The sequence below is a fragment of the Protomyctophum parallelum genome (assembly GCF_964188405.1).
Source record: "Protomyctophum parallelum genome assembly, chromosome: 23".
NCBI classification, from domain to species: Eukaryota; Metazoa; Chordata; class Actinopteri; order Myctophiformes; family Myctophidae; genus Protomyctophum; species Protomyctophum parallelum.
In genome coordinates, this window is record NC_139715.1 from 20,631,926 (window position 1) to 20,657,811 (window position 25,886).

Here is a 25,886-nt window from a genome sequence, read left to right on the forward strand (position 1 = left end):
ATCAAAGACTGAACTGTGCCATGCTGTACTATACGGTACTGTACAATACTGTATTGTACTGTCCCATACTGTACTGTACTGTACGCTACTGTACTGTTCCATACTGTACTGTACTGTACTGTGCTGTGCTGTGCTGTGCTGTACAGTACAGTACAGTACAGTACAGTACAGTACAGTACAGTACTGTACTGTACTAGGGCATTAACAGGGGCGAGTAGAGGTGTGCACGCTGAAATACGGAGCATGTCAAACAAAGCACTGCGCACACAGTGGCCTCTCCAATATGGCACAGTATAGGCCTATGTATCATCTATATGGCAAAACGCTGATTATCAAAACATAAAACTGTAATAGTAAATTCTAAACAGTGCAGGCGCACAGTGCAGCGCAGTGCAGCGCAGTGCAGCGCAGCAGCAGCGGCCCAAGAACACAATAGAAAATATAACATTAACACTAGTGGCAGTCAGCAGCCCGACCTTCAGAACACAATATAGAAGACATAGGTCTATATATTAACATTACAGCAGCCAGCAGCAGTTTGGCACATCATCAGATCAGAATACAATCTGCATTATCTTCCACGTTCAAGACGTGAACCTTCTCCTCCTCCTCATCCTCCTCCTCCAACAACTCCATAACGTTCTCATGTTAGTTTGTTACTTATTTTCTGAGCCATGCAAATAAACAACCAATTTGTAAAGGTCACGCACTCCAGTGAACAGCATTTATCCATTTAGACATATTCTAAAGTTATTATTGATTTTATGTTTTTACAAAGAAGAGCATCGTTTAAAGGTGTTTTAATCGTTTAGATGTTTTTTTGTGTGCAAATAAACAGTTTTTCAATGGATTCAATCAATCTTTATTTCAGACTACAGTACATGGTCCATAACAATCAACAATACATTATACAGGGGACAAAACAACAGGAAAAAAAAAAACAGCAACAAAAACACAAAAATCTACATACAGACACTCTCTCCAGTGTTTCCAGAAACAAGAGGAGTACCTGATTCTGCTCTTCTTGGGAGCAAAGTCAAAGCCAAAGTCATTATGATTTCGTTTGATTTTTGTCATTCAACCTCATCATAAAACTGTACATTAGATTCCTGAGAGCAGCATCCAGAGTAGGAACACCACTGTTTACAAATAGATGACTGGCACTTCGGGAGCCTCAGCACTGAGGATTCTGAGAGCATCATTATATGCCACCCTCAACTTATTATATTTACCTTTTGCTTTGCTGTAGCTGCACCACAAGTGGGTTTACGCTAGTCTAGAGGATACTCTTATTTTGAAGAGATCGTCCACCGGAAGTATTATATTTGCTAGCTTAGACTTGCGAAACAGACACTGCTCTAAGATTCGCCAAAAAAACCCACTGGTGGTGACGCCGTTGGGTGAAGGTGACGCGAGGCATATATCTATGACGCGAGGCTATAGTTTATCCATTCAGGAACTAACTTGGACAATCATAACATCCCACCTGTAGTTTCTAAACGCTTTAACTTTGTTTATTGTTGTTCCAGTGAGCTAGCTCGCGATCGGCGTGTTGTTTACTTGTTCGGACGTGCTATTTGTGTTGTTTGTTTGCCCGAGTAACAGTAAGCAGGTGAACGCGGCCGCGCATGTTGTTATGCAATGAAAGTGACTCTTCTTGACAGCCTGTAGTGACTGAGTGGTCCGTGGAAGAAGCTAAAAGCAGCTAGCTAGCCACCACCAGTACCAAGTTCAGAGTTGGACTGTGTCACTCACACTAAACACACGTTCAACCTAGCTGCACCTTTACTAGTGTTGCTCGTTTTGTTTTGTGTGGCCATTCAACTGCACTTGTTCTGTTTCGCAAAATGGCTTTGGTGACGGCGGCCACCAGACGACTCCTGCTGGTGCGAGAAAGTTGGTTACGGACAGCGGCGAAGAGCACTGCGGCGTCCGGGTGTCTTAGAGGCTTCAGCACCCACCTTCAGAGGGGCTGCCTCAACCCCAGCAGCAGCACCCAGCTTCAGAGGGGCTGCCTCAACCCCAGCAGCAGCACCCAGAACCCCAGCAGCAGCACCCAGAACCCCAGCAGCAGCACCCAGTCCCAGCTTCAGAGGGGCTTCGCCACCAGCACGCAGCCCCTTAGGTAAGGAGAGGAATTTAGAGTTTAGTTTTAGCCCCTTTCGGTACCCTTTTCTGTATGTGGGACCGATGTCCCAACTCCCAAATACAGAAAAGTTAACCAAAGGTCCCGAGAGGGGCTACGGGTTTATTGAAACCAGGATGTTTTTGTGTGTTATCCTTTTATAGGTTGAATGTCTGACTGTGCACGTACAGTACGTGCTGTTTACATTTTTTGACTAATACAGTATAACCCCATAGATTAACAAGACTATCACAGATGTATTTTATAGAGTGTGAGACTTTTACATATATTTGTCTTGAACTCTTGTTTCAAGGCCAACAGTATCCAATCAATCAAAACCATGTTAAAACAATTATTTAAAGATGTACTTGGAAAGGAAGTTAATATTAATGTTGGAAGTTTCTTAAATGTCATGTCTAACTATAATATAGGTTGTGTTTTGCCTATACTACAGTATGTCTGTCATCCATTATAATAATGATAATAATACATTTCATTTATAAGGCGCCTTTCAAGGCACTCAAGCCTCAAGGTCGCCGTACAGGTTAAAAACAGTTGATACAAAAACACAGTTAAAAGGAAAACAAAACTAGGGCACAGCTTGCAGTAGCCGCAATTTGCAACTCTAGATTTTTTTATAATGGGATGAATCTAGAGTTGCAATACCCTCCATCATCCCAACACCCTCCATCATCCCACTCATCCCATTTGGTTTGTGATCTGCTTGTCTTAAATGACGTTAAACTCACCAACATCGCAGCTGTAGTCCAAGCTTGAATTATCCTCTTTCAATCTGCCGAGCTTGTTTTTCATAAAAAGTGCAGGTGATTCTTTTTCTAAACCAGGGGTGTCCAAACAGTCCAAGCATCTGTCACCTCATAACTTTAACCTTATTTTAAACTTTAGCTGTTGATAAATAGCATATGTGCAAGCTCAGAGCTTGCACATCTGCTATTTTTGAAAAATAGTGTGTGTGCAAATCTTTGAATATATATTCTTTCACAGTGAACGTTTTTAACTCAAATATTTCCTTCTGGGGGGTGGGGGTCCCTGGAACAACATATTTTCAGATGGGAATCCGCGGCCAAATACAGATAATTCTGGGGGTCCTTGACATGAAATAGTTTGAGAACCACTGATATAGAATCATAGGATTTTAAGAAAACTCATGATTTAGAAGACATTTTGTAGAATCTGGTCTCAGGTCTTTATGGGTTAAGGCCAGAGCCATGCCATCCATCAGTTCATGCTTCCTTTGTCCAAGGCTGGTCTTTCTCATGGCCAAACACACTGTTGTGCAATGAATGATTCCACTGGTGTGTAACTAAGTACATTACTTAAGTGCAATTTTGAGATATTTGTACTTTACTTGAGTATGTCAAAATACTCCTACTCCACTACGTTTCAGAGGCAAATATTCTACTTTTACTACACTACTTTAGTTACTTTACTTTAGTTACTAGTTAGAGAAAAAGAGGAACTAACCAGGTGCTCAACGGAGATAGCAAAACGTGATAATGATAAAAAGGTGCTCACACAGATCAAAAGCGGGATCAAGACATACCGGTAGATAAAAAGAGAGGATCCGGGCACTCAAAGTTAAAATGAGGAACGCCTTTTATTAAATTAAAAAGGCAACTGCCAACATGTTTCAACCAACAAGGTCTTCATCATGTAACTAGGCGCCCTAAACCTAAAACTGAGCCCTGGTTGAATGACAGCACACGGAAGGTCCGAAAAGAATGCAGGCGAGCTGAACGTCAGTGGAAAAAGGATAGGCTAACGGTGTCATTTGACATTTTGCGTGATAGCTGGCGAAAATACCAGCAAAGTGTCAAAACTGAAAAGATTAAATACTTTTCAGATATCATTGTAACTAACTGTCACAAACCTCAGGTTTTATTTAAAACTATAAATGATATACTTGACGTCCCCCAGCCTATCTGTCTTGATGCTTCCCCTGAAAAATGTGAGCTCTTTTTACAGTTCTTTATTGACAAAGTGGCCAACATCAGGGCTAGCATCCCTACTCCGACACATGACCCTTCTACTGCTGTCACCTGCCCCACCATTTTGAGCCATTTTGAGCCTGTATCCCTTATTCAGCTACAGGAAATAATTTCCCAAATAAAACCAACTGGCTCCCCCTTAGACGTCCTTCCCCCTCGTCTGGCTAAAGAAAGCAGTGAGGCTACTGGGCCAGATCTCCTATTGATCATAAATTGCCTCCCCCTGGCCAGCCGGGACGCCTGATGGAGGGGAAAGGAACTGGTTGGAATAACGTGTTCCTTCCACGCGCTACGTCCAACCAGGGAAACTCCCCCCTGTCAGGTGTAAAGGAGCAACTTGGACACTCAAGCATGAAGGAAGCATGAGTTAAGTCCGTTGCTCTCCCTGGGGTGTGTAGAGCCCAGGATCACATCACAGGATGATTGACACAGGGGGTGAAAAATGGGTTACAAAATCGTGGGACAAAAAATATAAAAAAAAAACAAAAAAAAAACAGCAATTTTCTATTTCCAAGCTCCCATTTAATTCCAAAGTTTTGGAAAAATGTGCCCTGGCCCAACTGATGCCCCATTTGAACACACATGGCATTCTGGAAGTGTTCCAGTCCGGGTACAAAGCTCTCCACAGCACAGAGACTGCACTGTTAAGAATCTTCAATGACATATTTTTGGCTACAGACTCTGGTGACTCTCTGATTCTGGTGCTCTTGGATCTTACCGTGGCATTTGACACTGTAGATTACAGTATCTTGCTCTCTCGTTTGGAGCACTGGGTTGGCATTAAAGGGCCAGCACTAGAGTTTTTTAGATCTTACTTGTCAGGGAGACGTTTCCGTGTCACCCTAGGGGATGCCACATCCACCACAGCATCCCTCCATTGTGGAGTGCCACATGGCTCTATTCTTGGACCAATTCTGTTCATGTTGTATCTGCTCTCCCTAGGATCTATTTTTCGAAAACACTGTGTTTCTTTCCATTGTTACGCTGATGACAGCCAAATCTATTTGCCTCTAAAGTGTAACAATCCTGACTCTTTAAAACCACTCCTTGCTTGCCTCGAGGATGTAAAAGCATGGCTGGCTTTAAACTTCCTAAACTTCAATGACAGCAAAACTGAAGTTATGGTGTTTGGGCCCACACAAGCACATGTGTCCCCTCCTGGTGTTTTAGGCCCCCTTGAGCCCTTCTTGAAGCCAACTGCCACCAATCTAGGTTTCAAAATCGACTCTGACCTAAAGATGGACAAACAGATAAATGAGGTAGTAAGAAAGAGCTTCTTCCAGCTTAGGAGGCTATCTAAGGTTAAGTCTTGTCTATCCCGCTCTGTGTTCGAAACTGTAATTCATGCTTTCATGACATCCCTCCTAGACTACTGTAATGCTGTAATGTATATTGTAGTAAACCAGGTTTCCATCTCTCGATTACAGCTAGTCCAGAACGCAGCTGCTAGGTTACTTACAGCAGTTACAGGCACACGTAAGCGAGACCACATCAGCCCTGTACTAGCCTCCCTCCACTGGCTTCCTGTGCGATACAGGATTGACTTCAAAGTATTGCTCTTTGTCTTTAAGTGTCTAAATGGTTTGGCAGTTGGCACCCATTTATTTATCTGAACTGCTGAAACCCTATTCTCCGACACGGACACTCAGGTCTTCTGACCAGCTTCTCCTGGTGGTGCCTAAAACCAGGCTGAAGCTCAGAGGTTACCGAGCTTTTGCAGTGGCAGCCCCCAAGCTCTGGAATGAGCTGCCTCTGCACACAAGACAAGCCCCCACCCTCCAGGTGTTTAAGTCACGCCTCAAGACTTACCTTTATTCCTTGGCAAGCACAGTATGAGATGTTTCGATGTTTAATGTGACACTGTGCATGTTGTTTGTGGTTGTTTTGTGGTTTTTCAATGAAGTTGTGTTTTTTACTTTTTTTATGTTTTTTAATGTTTTACTGTAAAGCACTTTGGTACAACGTTGTTGTTTTAAAATGTGCTATATAAATAAAGATGGTATGGTATGTACAAAGTTACTTTGTACATTTTTATTATTATTACAAATTATACATGCATGCCCTATACACATTTCGGCCATTTGAAAATGGCGGTTCTACAAGAACACTGTGAGCACATTGTGAGCTTGTAGATATGCTATTTACAAATGATTGTTATACATTTGAAAACTTGAAATGGGACATTCTGCACAATGAGTACTTTCCACTTTTGGTACTTTTAAGTACATTTTAATACCAATACTTTTGTACTTTTACTCAAGTACATTTTGAACTCCGGACTTTTAGTTGTGTTTTGGCAGTATTGATACTTTTACTTGAGCGAGTACTTTTTCCACCACTGCTGGTTTGCTACTCAGCTCCTCAACACTTGTGTGTTGTTTGTAGCTCTGCCGCTAGCTGCCCTTAACCTGGCTGACACTGTTCACGTGGACTGACGTCAGTGGAGGCAGGCTGGCCCTGACACTATCCACAGTGTCCAAAACAAGCATTATCTAGAAAAAAACAGTTCTCGCTTTTAGATTTGACAAAATTAAATCAAAGTTGAATGGCATGACGTGATTTTTCTTTTTAGTTCTTTATTTACCCAGGGTAGTTGGTAGTAGCTGAGCACAGGCGCTCATTTTCAGCAACACCCCACACACACACACACACACACACACACACACACACACACACACACCTGGATCAATGACAGGTCTGCTCACGAGGGTAAATATGCTTGTGTTTAATGTGTTATGTGTCGTCCCTCAACTTCTCCGCACGTCCAAAATAAATGCACGCATCTCATTGAGAATGAATTACTAGGTAGGCGAGTCAGTCGCTGCCTGTTGAGCGGTTTTGTGCATGTCTGTGGTGTTCACACCCAGATGTTTCCTGTCAGTGGGATATAATCAAATCGGCAAAACGTCCTCTCTAATCTTTAGGCCAGGGGTTTTCAACTGAGTATGAACCAGGGACCACCACCCTGACTGAGAATCAACCTGGGGACCACCACCCTGACTGAGAATCAACCTGGGGTGGGACGACCACCCTGACTGAAAATCAACCTGGGGACCATTGTTGTGTTGGGAGGGGGGATATGGTCGTGGTGTGGGGGAAAGAAATTAACCTTCCATATTAAACTCATGTTGCTGTTCATTGTAACTTATTCTATGACTCAGTAAGCAGAGACTTGCAATTCATTATGGGCACATTTCCTTATAATGGTGACTCAACCAGGCAAGCCGGTACGGTTTCGCTTGAGATTCTAACTCACTTTTCTGTGGAAGTTCTTGACATCCGTCTTCCCAGTAACTGACAACATCGATGCGTCATCATTGTCACCAGATTATTTACTGCATTGTTTCTCAACTTGTGGTCAATACAAGTAAGACGCGCAAACGCGGGAAGCGAACGCAGCTCGTGTGTGTGTGTGTGTGTGTGTGTGTGTGTGTGTGTGTGTGTGTGTGTGTGTGTGTGCGTGTGTGTGTGTGTGCTACAGCTGCGCCCTGTGTGTGTGTGTGTGCTACAGCTGCGCCCTCTGGTGGCGGGCGGGTGGTGTCACAGCGGGACAGACACACACACACATACACAGACATGAGCAGCAGGGTCTCATAGTAAGTGGCTCAATGCATTCGCAACAATAAATTCAAATACGAATCTTCACTTTCCTACATTACTAAATGCATGGTCAGGGACCACATGCAACACCTTCACGGACCACCAGTGGTCCACGGACCACCTGTTGAAAACCCATGCTTTAGGCCACCGATGCCCCTCAAATCTGACAAACACTTTGCCACTCACTTTATCCATGCGCATACCCTCTATTCAGTTATGAAGCTGCAGGCCATATAAAATTTGTCCCAGGGCCGCATTTGGCCCGCGGGCCGCACTTTGGACAAACCCTGATGTATGGGAAAATGGTGTAGGTTGTAGGGCCATGTTTTATATAATTCTTTGCAAAGGGAAATTACACTTAGTGGATAAAATACACATGGTTTTCAATCAACAATGAGTAAATGATGTCTTATCTGTTTCTGTAGCGTGAGTGAGGCAGCTTGATGTAGAAGTACACCCCCTGGACATGATGTTAAGACCAGGAGATTTGATCACATTACTCCTGTTCTTGCCTCACTGCGCTGGTTACCAGTTGTGTTCAGAATTGATTTTAAAGTTAACAACTTGTTTGTTTTTAAATCACTAAACTATACAAATAAAGTTATTATTATTAGGAGTAATGTGTCGCAGGGCCAAGTTACCCCATTCCAACGTTTGGTGTTGGGAGGCATGTATTGGTACCATTTTTTTTAATAGTTTTATTTATTTAATAGTCTTTGGTATACGTCTGCTAGTAATTGAAGTGAACCCTAACCTCCCAGTCTCAGGGTGGATATTCTAACCACAAGGCCACTAAGCCAATTTGATAAATCAAGGCAGCAGCTTTTACCGCCGCAGCTGGTAAAAGCTAAGTAGTTGAAGTATGTTCATCCTTGGCTATGTCCCACAGGAGAACGCCATAGGAATGTTTGCTGAACCACACAGTTTGTATGTCGTGCCAGGAGGATTGACCATTGAACTGTGGTGCAAAGAACTGCTGTGTCATACTATGTATACTGTTACTGTAGGGACCAACAAATTCAAATCGGGACAGTCGCATAATACATTTTCTGACCTGAGCAACGCACTAACCCAAACTATTCAAGAAATACGTCGATTTCCTATTCATCTTTTAAGCTTTTCAGCATGTAGAAATATGGCCAGGATATATTCTACTACACGGTCAAATTACTTTGTTGCAGAAATGGGATAGTTAGCTTCACACCAGCATATATTTCATGAGACTTAATAAAAGCTGATATGCTCTATGGTTAATCTCCAAGACTGTTATCTCTCAAGACAGATTCAGACTCAATAGTTCAATTAAAAGAGGGGAAAAGTTTCCTTTCTTGCTGATGGGTTCCCAGAATTGACTGGCAGTGAATACGTTCACCTGCAACGTATGATAACGAACATACTGCAGACTAATATACGTATTCATGCAGAGAACCAGCTGTTCTCTCTATTCAAAGCACTGTGGCTTTTAATTAAAGTGAAACCAAGTTTATTTATTGTTATCCAAAACCGCCCCCCTGCAGGGATGAACCATCATGCTATGATGCTACCGATTGAGCAAGATATGGCTACCATGATCAGTTCTCATGTATTGTTACGTTGGTTTGGTTTCATATTCCATCCTAATTGGCTAACATTGGCTTTCAAAGTTGGCAGGATTGGCCCGTTTTGAACAAAAAGCCTCAAATCATGAACGCAGCGTGCAATTTTCGTGAAAACTTTAACTTTCCTACTGGACTGAGGAATATATCCCATCCTTTTTACATTGGCCTGTTATAGCACCACCAACAGGTGGATTTTTGCAAAACACATTTTTGGAACAAAATGCCTCAAATCATCCAATTAGCCTGTCGCTAAGTCCCACCCAAGCCCGTTGTTGGCCAATACCACGTTAGCAACGGTTACTAGGTTAGGATCCTGGTCAAGCTTGCAATGCTGGTCAAAATGGTTAAGCAGTGTCAATAAATATATATATATATATATATATATATATATATATATATATATATTGGATTGCCATCCAAGGCGTAAGAAGAAATGCGCCACCAGGAGGCCATAACCTGACCTGCCCTGGTGGAGACCTGTGCCCCGAGGGGCACTTTATCTAGCTGTTTTATGTTTAGGGTCTAAATTTATTAAAATAAATTAAAAACGTACCATCAGTCTCTAAACTGTACAGTGTAGGTCCTTGGTTTACCTAGGATCCTATAGTTACTTGAGGCACTACACTGTCTCACCCATTTATATGTGATTACCATGCTAAAGTCCAGTGATATCATTAGGCAGATTTTCTTTTTTAAACAAGATTTTTTATTTATTTCTATATTTAGATTTGTATTACCATGAGAACGATAGCTTCCATTATCACATTGCAACTTTTCAGGAATAGAAAGACTGCAGTTTCTTTTGGCTTGTTTGGTTTGGGGGACTGACTTGTTGAACTACCACACCTCTGCTGCTGGCTTGCTCTTGTCGTCCACAACATATGTTTGGTCTTCTGCCTTACACACGTTTTTTATTATATTTTAAAAATGTCCAAAACATATATCAAATGTACTTAAACTAGAAATGTGTACTTGAACTTCACAGACGTCTTATAAACTTTTGTACTGTTATCTGTCTTATCTTTCTCATATTTGTCTTGTATTGTTTATCTATAATCTAAAATGTAGACCTTTTATTCTCTTTATTTGAGTGCTCCACAGGAAAAATAAGTATGAATCAATTATTGCCGGCTGTGTGACATTGGTTAATTGAAGGGCCTGCCCCTGTACCATGTGTGTACTAGCCCCTCGGGCTATGACCTGACGAAGATGTGACAGATACATCAGAACGTTGTCATTTTTTACCTGCAACCTAATTAATTAAAAGGGCTTAAACTGTCTGAGTTGCTCCAGTGCCTTCCTTCCTCTTGTTGAAATATCTCTGTCTCTCTCTGTGTGTTTTTCAGGTCTAACAAAGTGACGGTGAATTTTATAAACAGAGATGGAGAGAAGATCACAGTGAAAGGATCTCCTGGTGAATCGTTACTTGACATTGTCATAGAACAAGACCTAGACTTTGATGGCTTTGGTATGTGCACACACACATACACATACATATATATATATATATATATATACATACACACACACACATATACACACACAGCAATCAAAGCGTCACTTATGCTGCATTCACATGGAATCAGGCAAGCCGTAGACGGAAAACCGGAACTCATTTAAGTGGACATTTTACCGTTCCGTGCCGTCCAGCAGGTTTTCATGTGAATGCAGCATAAAATATATTATCTCTACTCTGTATTGCATATTAACGTGTGTGTGTGTGTGTGTGTGTGTGTGTGTGTGTAGGTGCGTGTGAGGGGACATTGGCCTGCTCTACGTGTCACCTGGTCTTTGATGAGGAGGTGTATAAACAGCTGGGGCCGGTGACAGACGAAGAGATGGATATGTTGGACCTCGCCTATGGTCTCACTGACACGTAAGCAGACGCACGCACACACAGGTTTTAAGGTTATTCCAATTTAGAAAAAAGACCATGCAGATTTATCAGAGTGGTCTCCCAGCTACAGTAAAGTAGTCACACATTGTGCTGGTTAGAGTATAGTAGACGATACTATGGAGGTAATCAGATTAGAAATACTTAAGGTGTTTGAACACAGCCTGTTCGGGACGTACAGTATATCGGAGCGAATGTTTAGCACAGAAAAAAATAATTGACCTCACATAATGTCAATCACGTTTGCACACTGCCGCTGAATATTGCGTCCATATAAAATGTCTTTTGGAGCATTCTACTGCTCCAAATGTACCAGGCAGGAATGTACAGTAGCATACACAAAGTTCCTCTGTTAGTACACACACACACACACACACACACACACACACACACACAGAGTGAGCTCAAATCAATACACTCATGTCCATATTTCACTCTGATGTCTTGTGTGAGGGGACACTGTGCTGTTCGTTTTGTATACCTGTCTCACATTGACAAATACGCTGCTCAGGTGGTATGGTACTCCATCTTCCCATTTCCACACGCAGTCTATGAGCGGACAACCGGAACCGTGTAAAGGTTAACCTCAAATACTCTTCAATGTAAGGTGTACTTAGTGCTGGTGCTGTTAAAAGAAAAACAAAAAAACTTTTTTCAAAATAATGATCGGATCGGGGGATCATCCTCACCGCTCCATTTCATTCTGTGAAAACATTGCTACGAATATAAATAATACGCATCGCAATCACTGTGCAAGGATGTTTCGCGTGACCTTTTGTATCTGCAATACACACGAAAACATGTCCTATGTGCAAATACCTTTTAATCTGTTAATCACAGTGGGGAACGAAGATGTAATCACATCACTTCATTAACGCAATAGCGCATCCCCAACCAGAAATGCATGTCCACTTACTCCATTCTGTGTTATTCCTTTCCTTTATTTTTCCACAATCTCTCTCTCCGTTCAGTGTTGCTTTATTTTGAAGATAAACTCCTTCCCTTTTCTGGTAGGTCACGTTTGGGTTGCCAGATCTGTCTGACCAAGTCTATGGAGGGCATGGTGGCCAGAGTGCCGGAGAGCGTCGCAGACATCAGACAGAGTGGAGACGGATCTTCTTAACTCGGCAACCCGGAATGGCTAGAAATAAATATGCACAATTAAGGAGAGTTTGGTCATTGTCAGTTAAAGCTGAATCCTGGAGGGAATGCACTTAAGTCACTGCGGCAACTCTCGCTTTTCATAGGCTGCCCCCTTTACTTGTATATCCAGTTCTCAATATTGGGAGTGGGATGGCTTTAATTTCCTTGTGTATTTCTTAAACTACAGTGTCAGGAAACGCATAGTTATTATTTGACAACTTCTTACTGTATCTTAGGAGTTAGGACTAAAGAATACAGGACAGCACTCCCAATTGACCTTACCCTAAAAAACAACAACAATGACAGCCTCGCTGACCATTGTTTAGCTATAAATAAGTTACTACTGTATGTGTTCAGTGTATGAATAAAGCCACACAAATCAAATCACAATGTGGTGTTCAGTGGTGAAACCACTACAGACTGTGTGCTGATGATCCACGCCTCTTTGGATGAATGGAAATGGCGATTTCTTTAAGATACATCACCTACAGAACAAAACTTCTTCACAAGAAACTAAGATAGTCACTGATTATTTTTTTATATATATATATATATAGATAGATATATATAAAAAAAAAAAAAACATGGTTTATCGACTATGGTCACATTTTCACACTTCAGAATGTTCATTTTAACTTCACCAAGCATGACCTGTCTGTGTCGACAATTCGTGTACTAGTGTGTTGTTTATGGGGACAGCGCCATTATATGCCGATGGCGCGTTGGTCTGACTGCCCATTACTAACCCCAACCACATGCGAAGCCACGTTGTCGGTCTAATGCGCCATCGGAATTACGAGCATATCCTGTGTCTGGTCAAAGGTGCTTCTGATACCTTCGAGGCCTTTATTGAGATGAAGGTGGTTAACTTCTATACTATAAGGGACTCTCCTACAATATTACTCCCACCATAACTGTAATGTACCACATACTAATATTCTGTAGAATATAGTGCAGGACACAAGAAGTCTGACTTATTAACTCCTGTCAAGGCAGGAATCACAAGAACTTAATGGCCAAAAACTCCTGTTGTGCGTTTTAATCCTTGCCTGTTGCCTGTCAAACTTACTTAAAGGATGCTGTAGAATGTCGATAACATCCTGTATTATTTATCTGCTGGATCATAATGCGAGGAATTTGGCTCCCAGTCTGCATTTTCCAATATTTAGTTTGCAGCAACTAAATGTCAGAACTTCCATTCATCATGTTTGAACAATAACAAAACGGACAAACAAAAGCTACATACTAATGGCTTACTATAGATTCTCTAGCCACGATCATAATTATGAAAATATATCCACAGTGGATACATATATTATGACTTGGTCACATCCATAGTCCGTCAATAGATTTATTAGTTGTGAAGATTAACCAATGGTTCAAAACTGTCAGGACCCAAATGTAACTTTTCCATATCATTACCCAATAATGGGTAGTAATATATTGATTTTAATAATGTCTTATGACTTGTCCTGTTGTCAATTTCATCTCAATTGTATTTTATTTTATGTAAGTATATAAGCTGATTTGTTTTATTAAATCCTCAATGTATCAAATATTTGTTTTGTCTTGATGTGATTGTACTTACCAAGCACACAGTCACACAATAATACTCTTGTTTGGTTCAGCTTTCTGTCTCACTTGTGACTTCTGTCTCAAGTGAACTCTTAATGTGCAACAATTGTCTCCTAGTGTTTTTTAACTATTCTTGTCTATGTTAGTCTCTTAATTAAATATGGACAGCCTGAGACTCAAAGAAGGAATCTGAGAGACAGCACTAGACCACAATTTGTCATTTATTTTGTGTTGCTTGTGAGGTGTTGCTGCTTTGGTCCACTTGAGGGCGATACCGACCATAAATTAAAGATTGATTGATTGATTGAAATATTTATTAACAGTTTGTAGAATTTACAGTACATTTTAAGCACAAACTCAATACAAAGACTGTCAACTGTGAGTGGACGACCCAATTAAGCATTACACTTGTTTACAACAGGGTCCACATTGTTCAATTCATCAAAACATTTAAAGACATACAAACATTTAGAGACATACAAATAGACATTTCTATGTAGCTAAATTCATCATATGGGAAGCAAAAAGGGAAAAGATACAATATACAGTGAGGGAAAATGGGGTGGGGGGGGATTCAGATTTTACAGAGGCCAGTTTCGAATTGCAGCCATCCGTAGGTGCCCTTTGAGAGCGGTTTTGAAGGAGTCAAGGGATTCACATGTCTTAATGACTGTTGGTAGGGCGTTCCACATTTTGGTGGCATAGGAGCGAAAAGAATTTAGTCCCTTGTTTGTGCCGAATCTGGGTTGTACATGGTTTGTTGTACTCCCTCTGGTGTTGTGGGTGTGGACTTCGTTTACACTAAGGAAGTATTTAGACAGGTACATGGGTATCTTGGTGGTGTATCGAATCTTGTGGACCAGACCCATTGCAAGATGCTGTACTCTGTCGTCGACCCTAAGCCATCCCAGCCTGTCAAAGTGGGCAGGGGTGAGGTGGGTTCGGGGGGTGAGGCCAAGTAGGAGCCTGACCAGTTTGTTTTGGGAGGTCTGGAGCCTTGTTTTAAGGGCCTTTGAGGTGCTGTGGTACCAAGAGGTGGATGCATAGTCAAAGAAACCTTGTACGAGGGCTCCTGTTAAGGTCTTCAAGGTGTTTTTGCTGACCAGTGAGGAGATCCTGTAAAGGAATCTTGTTCTTTGATTGACTTTTTTGATTACGTTGGTGGCCATCTTATCACCGGAAAGATTGGCCTCCAGGATGGAACCTAGGTAGGTAATTTGATCTTTTCGTGTGATAATATTGTCACCCACTCTAACCAAGAAGCCATCTGCCTTGCTGAGATTACTATTTGATCCGAAGAGGATGGATTCAGTTTTTCCCAGGTGTAAGGATAGTTTGTTATCAGCGAGCCAGGTGCAGATTCTACCGAGTTCAGAGCTGAGGGTCTTTTCAACCTGCAGTTTGTTCCTGTCCGAGACCAGCAGTGCTGAGTCATCTGCGAACAGGAACAAGTTGCAGTCACAAGCTGAAGTCATGTCGTTAACATATATTAGGAACAGTAAAGGCCCTAGTATGCTTCCTTGTGGGACGCCACAGCTCACTGGGAGGGGAGGGGACAGTGTTCCGTTCACCTCCACCATCTGTTCTCTCCCCTCCAGGTAGGATTGCATCCAGCTCACTGATGTGCTATCAAAACCAATAGCTTTAAGCTTGTTAACCAGTATGGAGTGGTTCACGGTGTCAAAAGCCTTTTGGAGGTCCAGCATGACCATGCCGCAGTATTTTCCAGCGTCCACCTCGTGTTTGATGTGGTCGCTCAAATAGAGGAGGCATGTGTCAGTGGAGTGGGATGTTCTGAAACCAGATTGGAACTCGTACAGCAATTTATTAGTGGCAAGATACTTTTCAACCTGTTCATAGACTATTTTTTCCATCACTTTCGAGATGGAGCTTAGAATAGAAATAGGGCGGTAGTTGCCGGGTTCTAATTTACTCCCTTTTTTGAACAAGGGGGTTACTTTGGCCAGTTTAAAATCTTGGGGGACCTGTCCCTGTTTGATGGAGAGGTTAACTATGTGGGTGATGACTGGAGCTATGGAAAAAGCTGAGTCTCTGAGAAATTTGGAGGGGATATTGTCATGGCCAGTGGCCTTGTGGGGTTGTAGGGCACTCAGTTTTTTAAGTACCTCCTCGGTTGTTACCATTGCCATTTTGAAATCATCTTTACAAACACCAAGGTTTTTGTAGAAGGCTTTGATGTGCTCTACACCAAAACGCCCAGAGTGGGAGGGCAGTTTGCTAACCAGCTTTGTTGCAATGTTTGTAAAGAAGATGTTCAGGTGGTTGGCTACATCAAGCTTATCAGTGATGAGGGTGTTATTCGATTTGATGTTTATGTTAGTAAACCTGGTTTTTAGTTTCTGACCACAGCCTAGATACAGACACGGTTCTGACTGGGGTGCATTTATTTTTATTCTATGTACCGTGCACGTGCTGCTTATTATCAACAAACACCATTTAATCTCCATGCAGATAGCCTCGGACCCAGGCTTTTATTTTCGTTCGCATCGGCTCAAAGAAATGCAGAGATACCATGCAGGGATTCAGGTGTCACAGCAGCAGCAGCCAGTCAGAATGACAGGGTGTGTGTTTGTATGCTCAAGGGTCTTAACTTCTTAAGTTTGATATCGGTGGTTAGAAAATGTTTACTCCATCTAAATTCTACAAGGTGAAGTATTTGTACTTGGTTATCTTCCATGCTTCTTCTGTGCCACAAGAGCTGCAGTCAGTGGTTGTTTATTCTGGGTGCCTGCCATGCAATGGCAGAAACACAGGGTGAAATCCGCAACACATACTTAATAATAGTTGCATGGCAGGCACCATTGCACCATTTTGCATTGAGTGTCAAGCTATTCATTATATATTTTTATAGTTTGTTAGGCGAAGCCCTGGTTTGCCTTGCTGATGCTGTTTTTGTCCTCATTATTTTGGTTATTTGGTTTTGTGTTGTGCAAACCACTATAAATTGTGTGAAATGAACAGGGTTGGAATATAACAGTTTATTGGGCTCTGTCTTTGGTTATAGTGCCAGTAGCTAAGGGTGCTATAGTCCCGACAGGTGGTTGGTTTTAACTATAGTGCATGGTATTTGTTTAATGTGAAATCAGTGATGTGTGTATAATTGTATTCTCTTTTATTGCAGTGCTTGACTGAGCTTGTGCTCTGAGGTGAAGTGTGCACTCTTTTGGTGGCGGTGACCTTTCACTCCCTGCCTTCCTCCTGTCAGCAAGGACACCCAGGCACCCCCTGGTGGCTACTGGTAGTTTTAAGATATTAGGCTATTGCCTTTTTAGATCCTAATAAAATAGACATTAGACATAATTAAATAAATACATTGTCTAACCCTACCCTCTTCTTACAGTCAATTCAAGTCATTTCTCATTTAATTCTGCCATAATTTTATCAATAAAACAATATATATTACTTTAAACTGGAACTGCACGTCTCTGCTCCCCTTCTTATCTCTGCCTAGTGGGCTTGAAATCTGTATTGTGTGAATGTAATGCACAATCTTTGTAAAGCGCTTTGGATAAAAGCACTATATAAATGCACCATTTACCATTTAAGCAGTTGGCCCACTAAGGAGCAGACATGCAGCTACTTGGTCAGATATATACTGTATGTTACATTTATAACAAGCTCATGGAACCAATGTCATTGGACATCCAGGTGTCAATCAACACTCGTCAACCTATAGAGATGGGGTGGGGCTAAAAAGCAGGAAGGAACTAGAAAGACAGTCAGAGTGGGAGAAACAGGTGAAAACAGAGATGAGTATAAATAATCTGGTAAATGTTGTCACCAAATGAAGAGCCAGGGATTAATATCAGTGTGGATATGTCAGTATGTTTGTGTATTTTGAGATGGTTTTTACCTTTTATATTTCTAGCCTAACCAGCTGACATGAATAACAACAAGATGTCAACTAACACACTAGGCTGGAGGAGAAGAGAGTGTGAGAGACATTTCTACAAGTTTCTGAGTGAGTATGGATGCTATCTGAGAAGTGTAATATCTGAGAAGTGTAATGACATGGACATGGAGCTAAAGTATTGGACCCGTGGGCCAGTACTGGCCTGTCAGCGATAATATCTGGCTTGACAAATTAGTTTCTATTTGTAAATAATTCCCAATAGTTGACTGACAGTCCAGGTAGGATGAAGAAATAGTTCATTATGTTTTCACTGCCAACTTTCCTCTTGGGAAAACTTCTCTCAGCTTGTGTGTATACAGTACATGCCTTAAGGTTTTTTTAAGTTTTTTTTTTGAGTGGTGCAACCACTCCTACAACCAGCAATGTCCGTGACGTTCACCTACAGGTATGTATGTGACGTTAACCCACCCACCTATGTATGTGTGAGCACCAGTATGAGTACCAGTAGGTAGTTTTAATATGACATTGTTATATTATATTATCTTACAAAGTTACAATATTACCGGTACATTCGTTGTTATTATTATTATTGTTATTGCGACTGTATGTCGCATTTACTATGAAATTGTGCATTTCCCGTCAGTTAGTTGGTTGGTTGGTCACCCCAGGAAAGAAAGAAAGAGAAGAAAAAATGGCAGGTTACAACACCTTTTTTTTGTAATTATTTGTTCGGCCCAAAATATTGTTTTTGTTTGTCACGATCCGAGTTGGCTTTGTTCGAGGCTTACAGATCTTTAAATTAATACTTTTTAAAATGTCCAAGGGGGGAAATGCACGGGGAATTATTTCCTGGGCCTGTCGTCGTCATGAAAGGGGGCGGGACTGCGACGCTCTATATGGGATGCGGGCGGCGGTGGCTCAGGGGTCGAGGGGCTGGATGGTAATCGCAAGGTTGCCTGTTCGAACCAGGGCTCCCCCAGAGTTGGTGTCGAAGTGTCCTTGAGCAAGACACTGAACCCCTAATTGCTCCTGATGTGCTGGTTGGTGCCTTGCATGGTTTCTTCCGCCATTGGTGTATGGATGTGTATGTGTGAATGGGTGAATTGATGCTCATTGCACAATCTATGTAAAGCGCCTTGGATAAAGGTGCTATATGAATGCACTTTTTTTTGTACCATAATGGAGATCCCTGATGTCATCAATATTGGCCAGCAACTCTACATCTGACCTCAAACCCTTAAATGACCTGTTCTGACATTCCATATGTTGATCCTTCCCCATCCATCCTGCCTCTTCGATGTCTCCCTTTTGACTGATACCTGTCCATTTAAACTCTAGACGGGCCTGCCCCAATGTTAATAGTGCAGCCGTGCCCGGCAGCCGGCGAAAAACTGGAGTTGTCAACAGGCCCGAAAATTAAGGTCCAGCCCTACCTGGGCCCTCATCAAACCCTGTAAACTCAAGACACTGCCCCCGCTACCACACTAGAGTTCTCATCAGGCCCGAAAATTAAGGCCAGGCCCTAACTGGGCCCTCATCAAACCCTGTACACTCAAGACACTGCCCCCGCTGCCACCCCTTAGATCTCCATATAAAAGCACCACCACTCGCCCAGCAGTCTGCTGTCACCTACAGTAGGCGTGCATATACTGTAATCGCCATCATAATCGTTTCAAGGTTGATTATTTTTTTTATATATTAAAAAAATGGAGGAAGTGGTTGATCTACAGTACAGTACAGGCTCACAATGCATCGCAATGTGACGTGTTGTTGATCGGCTATTTCCACGAATTTTTTAATTCTTAATTTTGAATATAAAATGATTAAATATGGCCTATTTTGACCATAATAACTTGATTATTTCTTCATGATTCATTTCTTTGTAAGTAATTTGCCATGTTTGTTTACAAAGCCTTAAAGCTAAACAGAGTTGTAATTTATGTATTCCAATCCAATGTCCCAAAGGAAAAAGGTGACGCTGATCTAAGATCTGATTCTTCCTATTGGTTGATTGTAACAGTTGTAAACACTCAACTGTTTTTCTCTCTCCACTCCTCTGCCACTCAGGTTGAGCGGCGCATCGCTGACAGTTGATGTCTTCTCACCACCTCAAGCTGAACCAAGACGAGACTGAGCTTCTCTCCCCCATGCAGGATATCACTGTTGGCAAACGATGTACGTAAGTCCTAAATGCTCTAAACGAGCATTAAAGTCCATAGACTTGGCTGGCAAATGATTTATGTCATAAGTGCTCTAAACAAACACTTGGCTGCCACATGACGTGATCTTCAAAAGCCATGCATTGGGGGGCCTAGCCACATAATTAATGGATTATGTTAACAGTGTAATTTACATATCATGCTACTTGGACAGGTTCATTGGTTACCTGGTATTTAACGAACAATTTAGCAAAACTTCTGCATAGATTTCATAGATGGCTCCACAGACTTGTTTGACAGTTGTGTTGGATTCATGTTAATGTGGACAAATGTGTCTTATTTTGTGTTCTTATTTTGATCTTAAGACCCAATTAGTGAATGTCAGTCTCCAGGATTTCTTTCTTCTGAATATGTTTGATACTGATTTACTACGACACTATGTATGGCACATTATGAGTCCAGACTAGGACAGTGGTTCTCTAACGTGTTATTTTCAAGGACCCCCATACATCTGAGTGTGTACAAATGTTCCATTTGTGCACACTCAGAGTTACAGCTCTTTGTATTTCTGGTAATATTATTGTCCGCTCATTTGTCAGTGGCAAAAATAGAATTTTGACAAAAATGTCCACCACAAGCCAGCATGGCAATTTTCAAATCCTCGTTTTTCATTTTTGACCATGGGCTATAGCCCATATCGGACAGCATGCCGTTTTTCATCATTTTTGAGGATTTGAAAAAAATATGAAAATCACACCGCCCATGGTCTCGGACGGCATACTATAGCATGCCGTTTTTCACCATTTTTGACCATGGGCTACAGCCCATATTGGACAGCATACTATAGCATGCCGTTTTTCATAGTTTTTGAGGATTTGAAAAAAAGACGAAAATCACTCCGAGACGATGGGCCCATGGTCTCGGAGCGATTTTCGTCTTTTTTCAAATCCTTGTTTTTCACCATGGCCTATAGCCCATATCGGACGGCATACTATAGCATGCCGTTTTTAATCATTTTTGAGGATGACCCCTGAATGTTACAAAATGTTAATGAAGTGTCCTGTAAGTCAATATGGGCTGGGATTCCTTGGAAGCATAAAGAAAATGGATCAATCAATTAGTTCCACTCTGTACATTGTTGTTATTTTTCTATCTATAATCCAGAGGTTTATCCATTGTGAGTTTGTAGATTGTATTTTCAGCAAATGTTCCCACCAGAATAGGGATGGTTAGTGGTTAATGGTTAATGGTTAACTATAGCATGCCGTTTTTCATCATTTTTGAGGATTTGAAAAAAGACGAAAATCACTCCGAGACGATGGGCTATAGCCCATGGTGTGGGCTATAGTTTTATAGTGTGATAAAACTGAATAACAAAAGGATTAATGTGTAGCTGAACCAATTTAGTGAGGAGCAAGTCTGGCTGTATTGTGTCCTCTAGCAAGTCCTCTAGCATAGGATTTTGGTTTGTCGAGATGTTTGGAGATGAGGTGAACCAGTGTGACAACTGCATCCTCTGTACTGCGACCTTGCTTATAAGCAAATCAAATCACCTTTATTTATAAAGCACATTTAAAATCAATTTCCATCGTACCAAAGTGCTGTACAGACATTTCATCAACACCACAGATAGAGAGAACACAGAGAGAGCAAAGTGAAATGGATCCTGTGAATTAAATATGGCATTGTTGAGATGATTGATGAACCATACTTTTTTCCTTTTCCAGAGCTTTCATGATACCAGATGAGAGTGCTATTGGTCTGTAATCATTGTGTCAAATGGCAGCAAAACACTGATTATAATTGGATGCGAGTTGTTAACTTCTTTGAACACAGGCATACTTGAATACAGGCATATTCTGGATCACTCACAAAGGGTGCTCTTGACCCAACATACCACAGGTGGGCGCTAAATTTCCCACAATCCCCAGGGCCCTGTGTGACCGCTCTGTCTGCTCTGTCTATAGACCGATTCCGTAGCTGGTCTCATGGTCGCAGCCTACGTATTTCCTGTAGGCGGACTCGACATAGCTGCGGGGATAAAACCCTCACCAGGCGCACCTCTTCCACTACAGTGAACGGCAGAGTGACTGATGTTAGTTTGCCTCAAACTTTACTCCTTTACCTGCTTTTTTACTAACACTAACATTACAAAGATGCCCAGAACATCGAGATGAACCTGTGTAGTTTATGGCTGCTCCAACAGTAGTGGCAACATAAAAAATAAAATAAAACGGAATGTCTAATATCCACCGCGGTGGCTGAGACCAGAGCCATTGAGTAATGGTTGAGACGAAGCAGTGAAAGATACATAACACCAGTGTACTTTATACCTCATACTTTAAATGCTTAGTATGAGGTATAAAATACAGCAGCCTTGTGTTCATAAAACAGAAAGATTTGGTATTGGGTAAGACTGTCGATATGTATCTTTCCCTGCTTCGTCTCAACCATTACTCAATGGCTCTGGTCTCAGCCACCGCGGTGGATATTAGACATTCCGTTTTATTTTATTTTTTATGTTGCCACTACTGTTGGAGCAGCCATAAACTACACAGGTTAATCTCGATGTTCTGGGCATCTTTGTAATGTTAGTGTTAGTAAAAAAGCAGGTAAAGGAGTAAAGTTTGAGGCAAACTAACATCAGTCACTCTGCCGTTCACTGTGGTGAGGGTTTTATCCCCGCAGCTACGTCGAGTCCGCCTACAGGAAATACGTAGGCTGCGACCATGAAACCGCTACGGAATCGGTCTATAGCTATGTATCATTATTCTACTGTTGAAATGAATGGTTTATAAATATAACTGTGTGCTTCGCTTTGTGACCTATGACCTTTGTGTTTGACCTCAGTGGATCCATTGATGAGGGAGTGGATCAGGATCCTGATGCAGAGAACTCCACCTGCTATGGAGTGTTACCAGAGGGTAAGAATGTAACCCCACAAGAATGTACCCCAACATCACCCAAAACACCCTGCCTGAGTGCAAAGGACAAGACACTAACACCACAAAACGACACTATTCAGGATTAAAAACTGGTTCTATACAATTGTTATTTTAGTTGTATGGTTAATTGGAAATTGTATTAGGCCTAATAAATGTATTTTTGATTTAGTTTTTCTGTTATAATTATATCTGCTCTCCTCCGAACGGACGCACGCACGCACGCACAATGGAAATCGTTATGCATTTGTGTCAATAAAGATGTTTTGAAATCAAAACCCATCTTTTCATGGTTTTCGACAACATAAGTGTTTTTTACAGTATTATATTACAGGATGTTTTCATGGGATACTAGGGGCCCTATCTTGTGCCACACCTTACCCCTTATCCCTAAACGTATTTGCCTTTTTGTTTTACTATTTTGAAAAACCTTTTCAAATAATTTAACTTTAGCCGATAAACAGCAACACGTTCTGAACTTCTAGATATGTTTAGAGATAAGGGTATGGGCAAGATATAGCCCCTAGTGTCCTATTACATGAAACGAAAGTGGTTGGAATCAATTCAATGTACATTTCAGATCAAACAGGCAGAGTGCTGTCTAAAATCTGTTAAACAGAATGCAGTTGATGTGGCTCAGCTTATTTTAATGTAAAGACTTAAATGTAAAAGGAAATAAATACAAATAAACAGCTAATGTGTTAGATGGTCTAAAACTAATAATGTAATTTCTTAAATATGATGAAAAACATCACATTTAACACCACAAATATGCTATAATACTTAAATATTGAATATTTGTATCTTTTGACTTGAGCTTTTCCTTCAACCTCAAATATGACCGATAATGTGTATTTAATGTGAAAGGCCTGGTGGCATTAAGGTAAAGCACAGGATTCATGTGCAGAAGGTTGGGGGTTTGAATCCTGGCTGTAGCAATTTTAGTTTTTTGGTTCATAAGGGTGTTTTTAGCCCGCATTCCTCAAGTTTTAGAGGGAGGGGCTTAAATTTTAATTAAAAAAAATATTTAAAAAGCTTTTTACCTGTTTTCTTATTCAACTCTGTGCCTCCTTTCATCTCAGACACTCGGCCTCCTCGCATCTCGGACTCTCGGCCTCCTCGCATCTCGGCCTCCTCTCATCTCGGACACTCGGCCACCTCGCATCTCGGACACTCGGCCTCCTCACATCTCAGACTCTCGGCCTCCTCTCATCTCGGCCACCTCGCATCTCGGACACTCGGCCTCCTCACATCTCAGACTCTCGGCCTCCTCGCATCTCGGCCTCCTCTCATCTCGGACACTCGGCCTCCTCTCATCTCGGACACTCGGCCTCCTCGCATCTCGGACACTCGGCCTCCTCGCATCTCGGACACTCGGCCTCCTCGCATCTTGGACACCTCAGCCTCCTCGCATCTTGGACACCTCAGCCTCCTCGCATCTCGGACACCTCAGCCTCCTCACATCTCGGACACTCGGCCTCCTCGCATCTCGGACACCTCGACCTCCTCACATCGCTCCAGGTGGTCCCTTCAACCATCTTCGAACTCTCTCTTTCATTTCTGCCACTCCCCATCTTTCGATTTTCCACTGCCTCCGTGCCAAGGAGTTTTCTTTTTCATCTGTGAGGTTTGAACTCACAGTCTTTGTGTAACGGTCTTATTGTGGTCTTATCTTAACCACTGTACCACAGTGGTTCATACTTAACCTGTTCTTTTGCGCACTGTAAGGTTAGAGATACAGGTACAAGACTAAGAGTACAAACTTGGAAAAAGGTCATCACTGTATTTGAACCAGGAACCTTCTGGTTGCAAGGCCAGTGTCTTAACCAATGCACCACCATGACTCATGCCGAGTTGATGCTATTGCACACTCTACAGTGAAAGATTGGATAAAGATGCAAAGAGGAAAATGCCCGTGCTGGACTTGAACCCAGAACCTTCTGTTTGCATGGTCTGAACTTTAACCATTGCACCACCATAGCTCATGCAGAATTGATGCTATTGCATGCTCTACAGTGAAATATTGGACAAAGATGCAAGACAAGATAATAATTGGAAAAATGCCCATGCTGTATTTGAACCAGGAACCTTCTGGTTGAAGGGCCAGTGTCTTAACCAGTGCACCACCATGACTCATGCAGAGTTGATGCTATTGTACACACTACAGTGAAAGATTGGATAAAGATGCAAAGAGGAAAATGCCTGTGCTGGACTTGAACCCAGAACCTTCTCTTTGCAAGGTCTGAATTCTAACCATTGCACCACCATAGCTCATGCGGAAATTATGCTATTGCATGCTCTACAGTGAAATATTGGCCAAAGATGCAAGACAAGATAATAATTGGAAAAATGCCCATGCTGTATTTGAACCAGGAACCTTCTGGTTGAAGGGCCAGTGTCTTAACCAGTGCACCACCATGACTGATGCAGAGTTGATGCTATTGCACACTCTACAGTGAAAGATTGGATAAAGATGCAAAGAGGAAAATGCCCGTGCTCAACTTGAACCCAGAACCTTCTGTTTGCAAGGCCTGCATTTTAACCATTGCACCACCATAGCTCATGCAGAATTGATGCTATTGCATGCTCTACAGTGAAAGATTGGACAAAGATGCAAGACAAGATAATAATTGGAAAAATGTCATCACTGTATTTGTTATTTATGCTGTACATTGAATTGTATTTCTGTGGTTGGTTTAGGTTCAAATAAAGTCCAAAATCACAGCCGGTCACATGACAACTCCAGAAAGAGCAGGATGTAATTAGGTTGATTGAGAACATGCAGGCTCAGAAATGTTTGTTTCAAGCACAGATGCATTTTAGTGACATTATGAAGGTCACTAAACACTGCTCATTGAAATATTAAATGTGAGTACAGAATAAAGTAGTTCCAAGCTAAATCTCATTTGTTGTCATAATTAACCCGAATGATTAGAGGTTGTATGATATAAGTTTGCTTTGAAAAGC

At 41.7% G+C, this 25,886-nt stretch overlaps 1 protein-coding gene across 1 annotated transcript; it reads left to right on the plus strand.

The window, feature by feature from the left end:
* Positions 1-1,345: 1,345 nt before the first annotated feature.
* LOC310854158 (adrenodoxin-like) lies at positions 1,346-12,841 on the plus strand. The gene is made up of 4 exons (XM_083758689.1): positions 1,346-2,125; positions 10,679-10,800; positions 11,079-11,208; positions 12,241-12,841. The coding sequence occupies exons 1-4, from the start codon at positions 1,848-1,850 to the stop codon at positions 12,347-12,349; spliced, it is 639 nt and encodes a 212-aa protein (XP_083614815.1). The 5' UTR covers positions 1,346-1,847; the 3' UTR covers positions 12,350-12,841.
* Positions 12,842-25,886: the final 13,045 nt, after the last annotated feature.

What these genes read in the sequence shown, in the direction of transcription:
- LOC310854158 (XM_083758689.1), top strand. Translation starts at nt 1,848, where the DNA reads ATGGCTTTGGTGACGGCGGCCACCAGACGACTCCTGCTGGTGCGAGAA. An exon ending in ACCAGCACGCAGCCCCTTAG is followed by an intron (nt 2,126 to 10,678) that starts GTAAGGAGAGGA and finishes TGTGTTTTTCAG; the next exon opens with GTCTAACAAAGTGACGGTGA. An exon ending in GCCTATGGTCTCACTGACAC is followed by an intron (nt 11,209 to 12,240) that starts GTAAGCAGACGC and finishes CTTTTCTGGTAG; the next exon opens with GTCACGTTTGGGTTGCCAGA.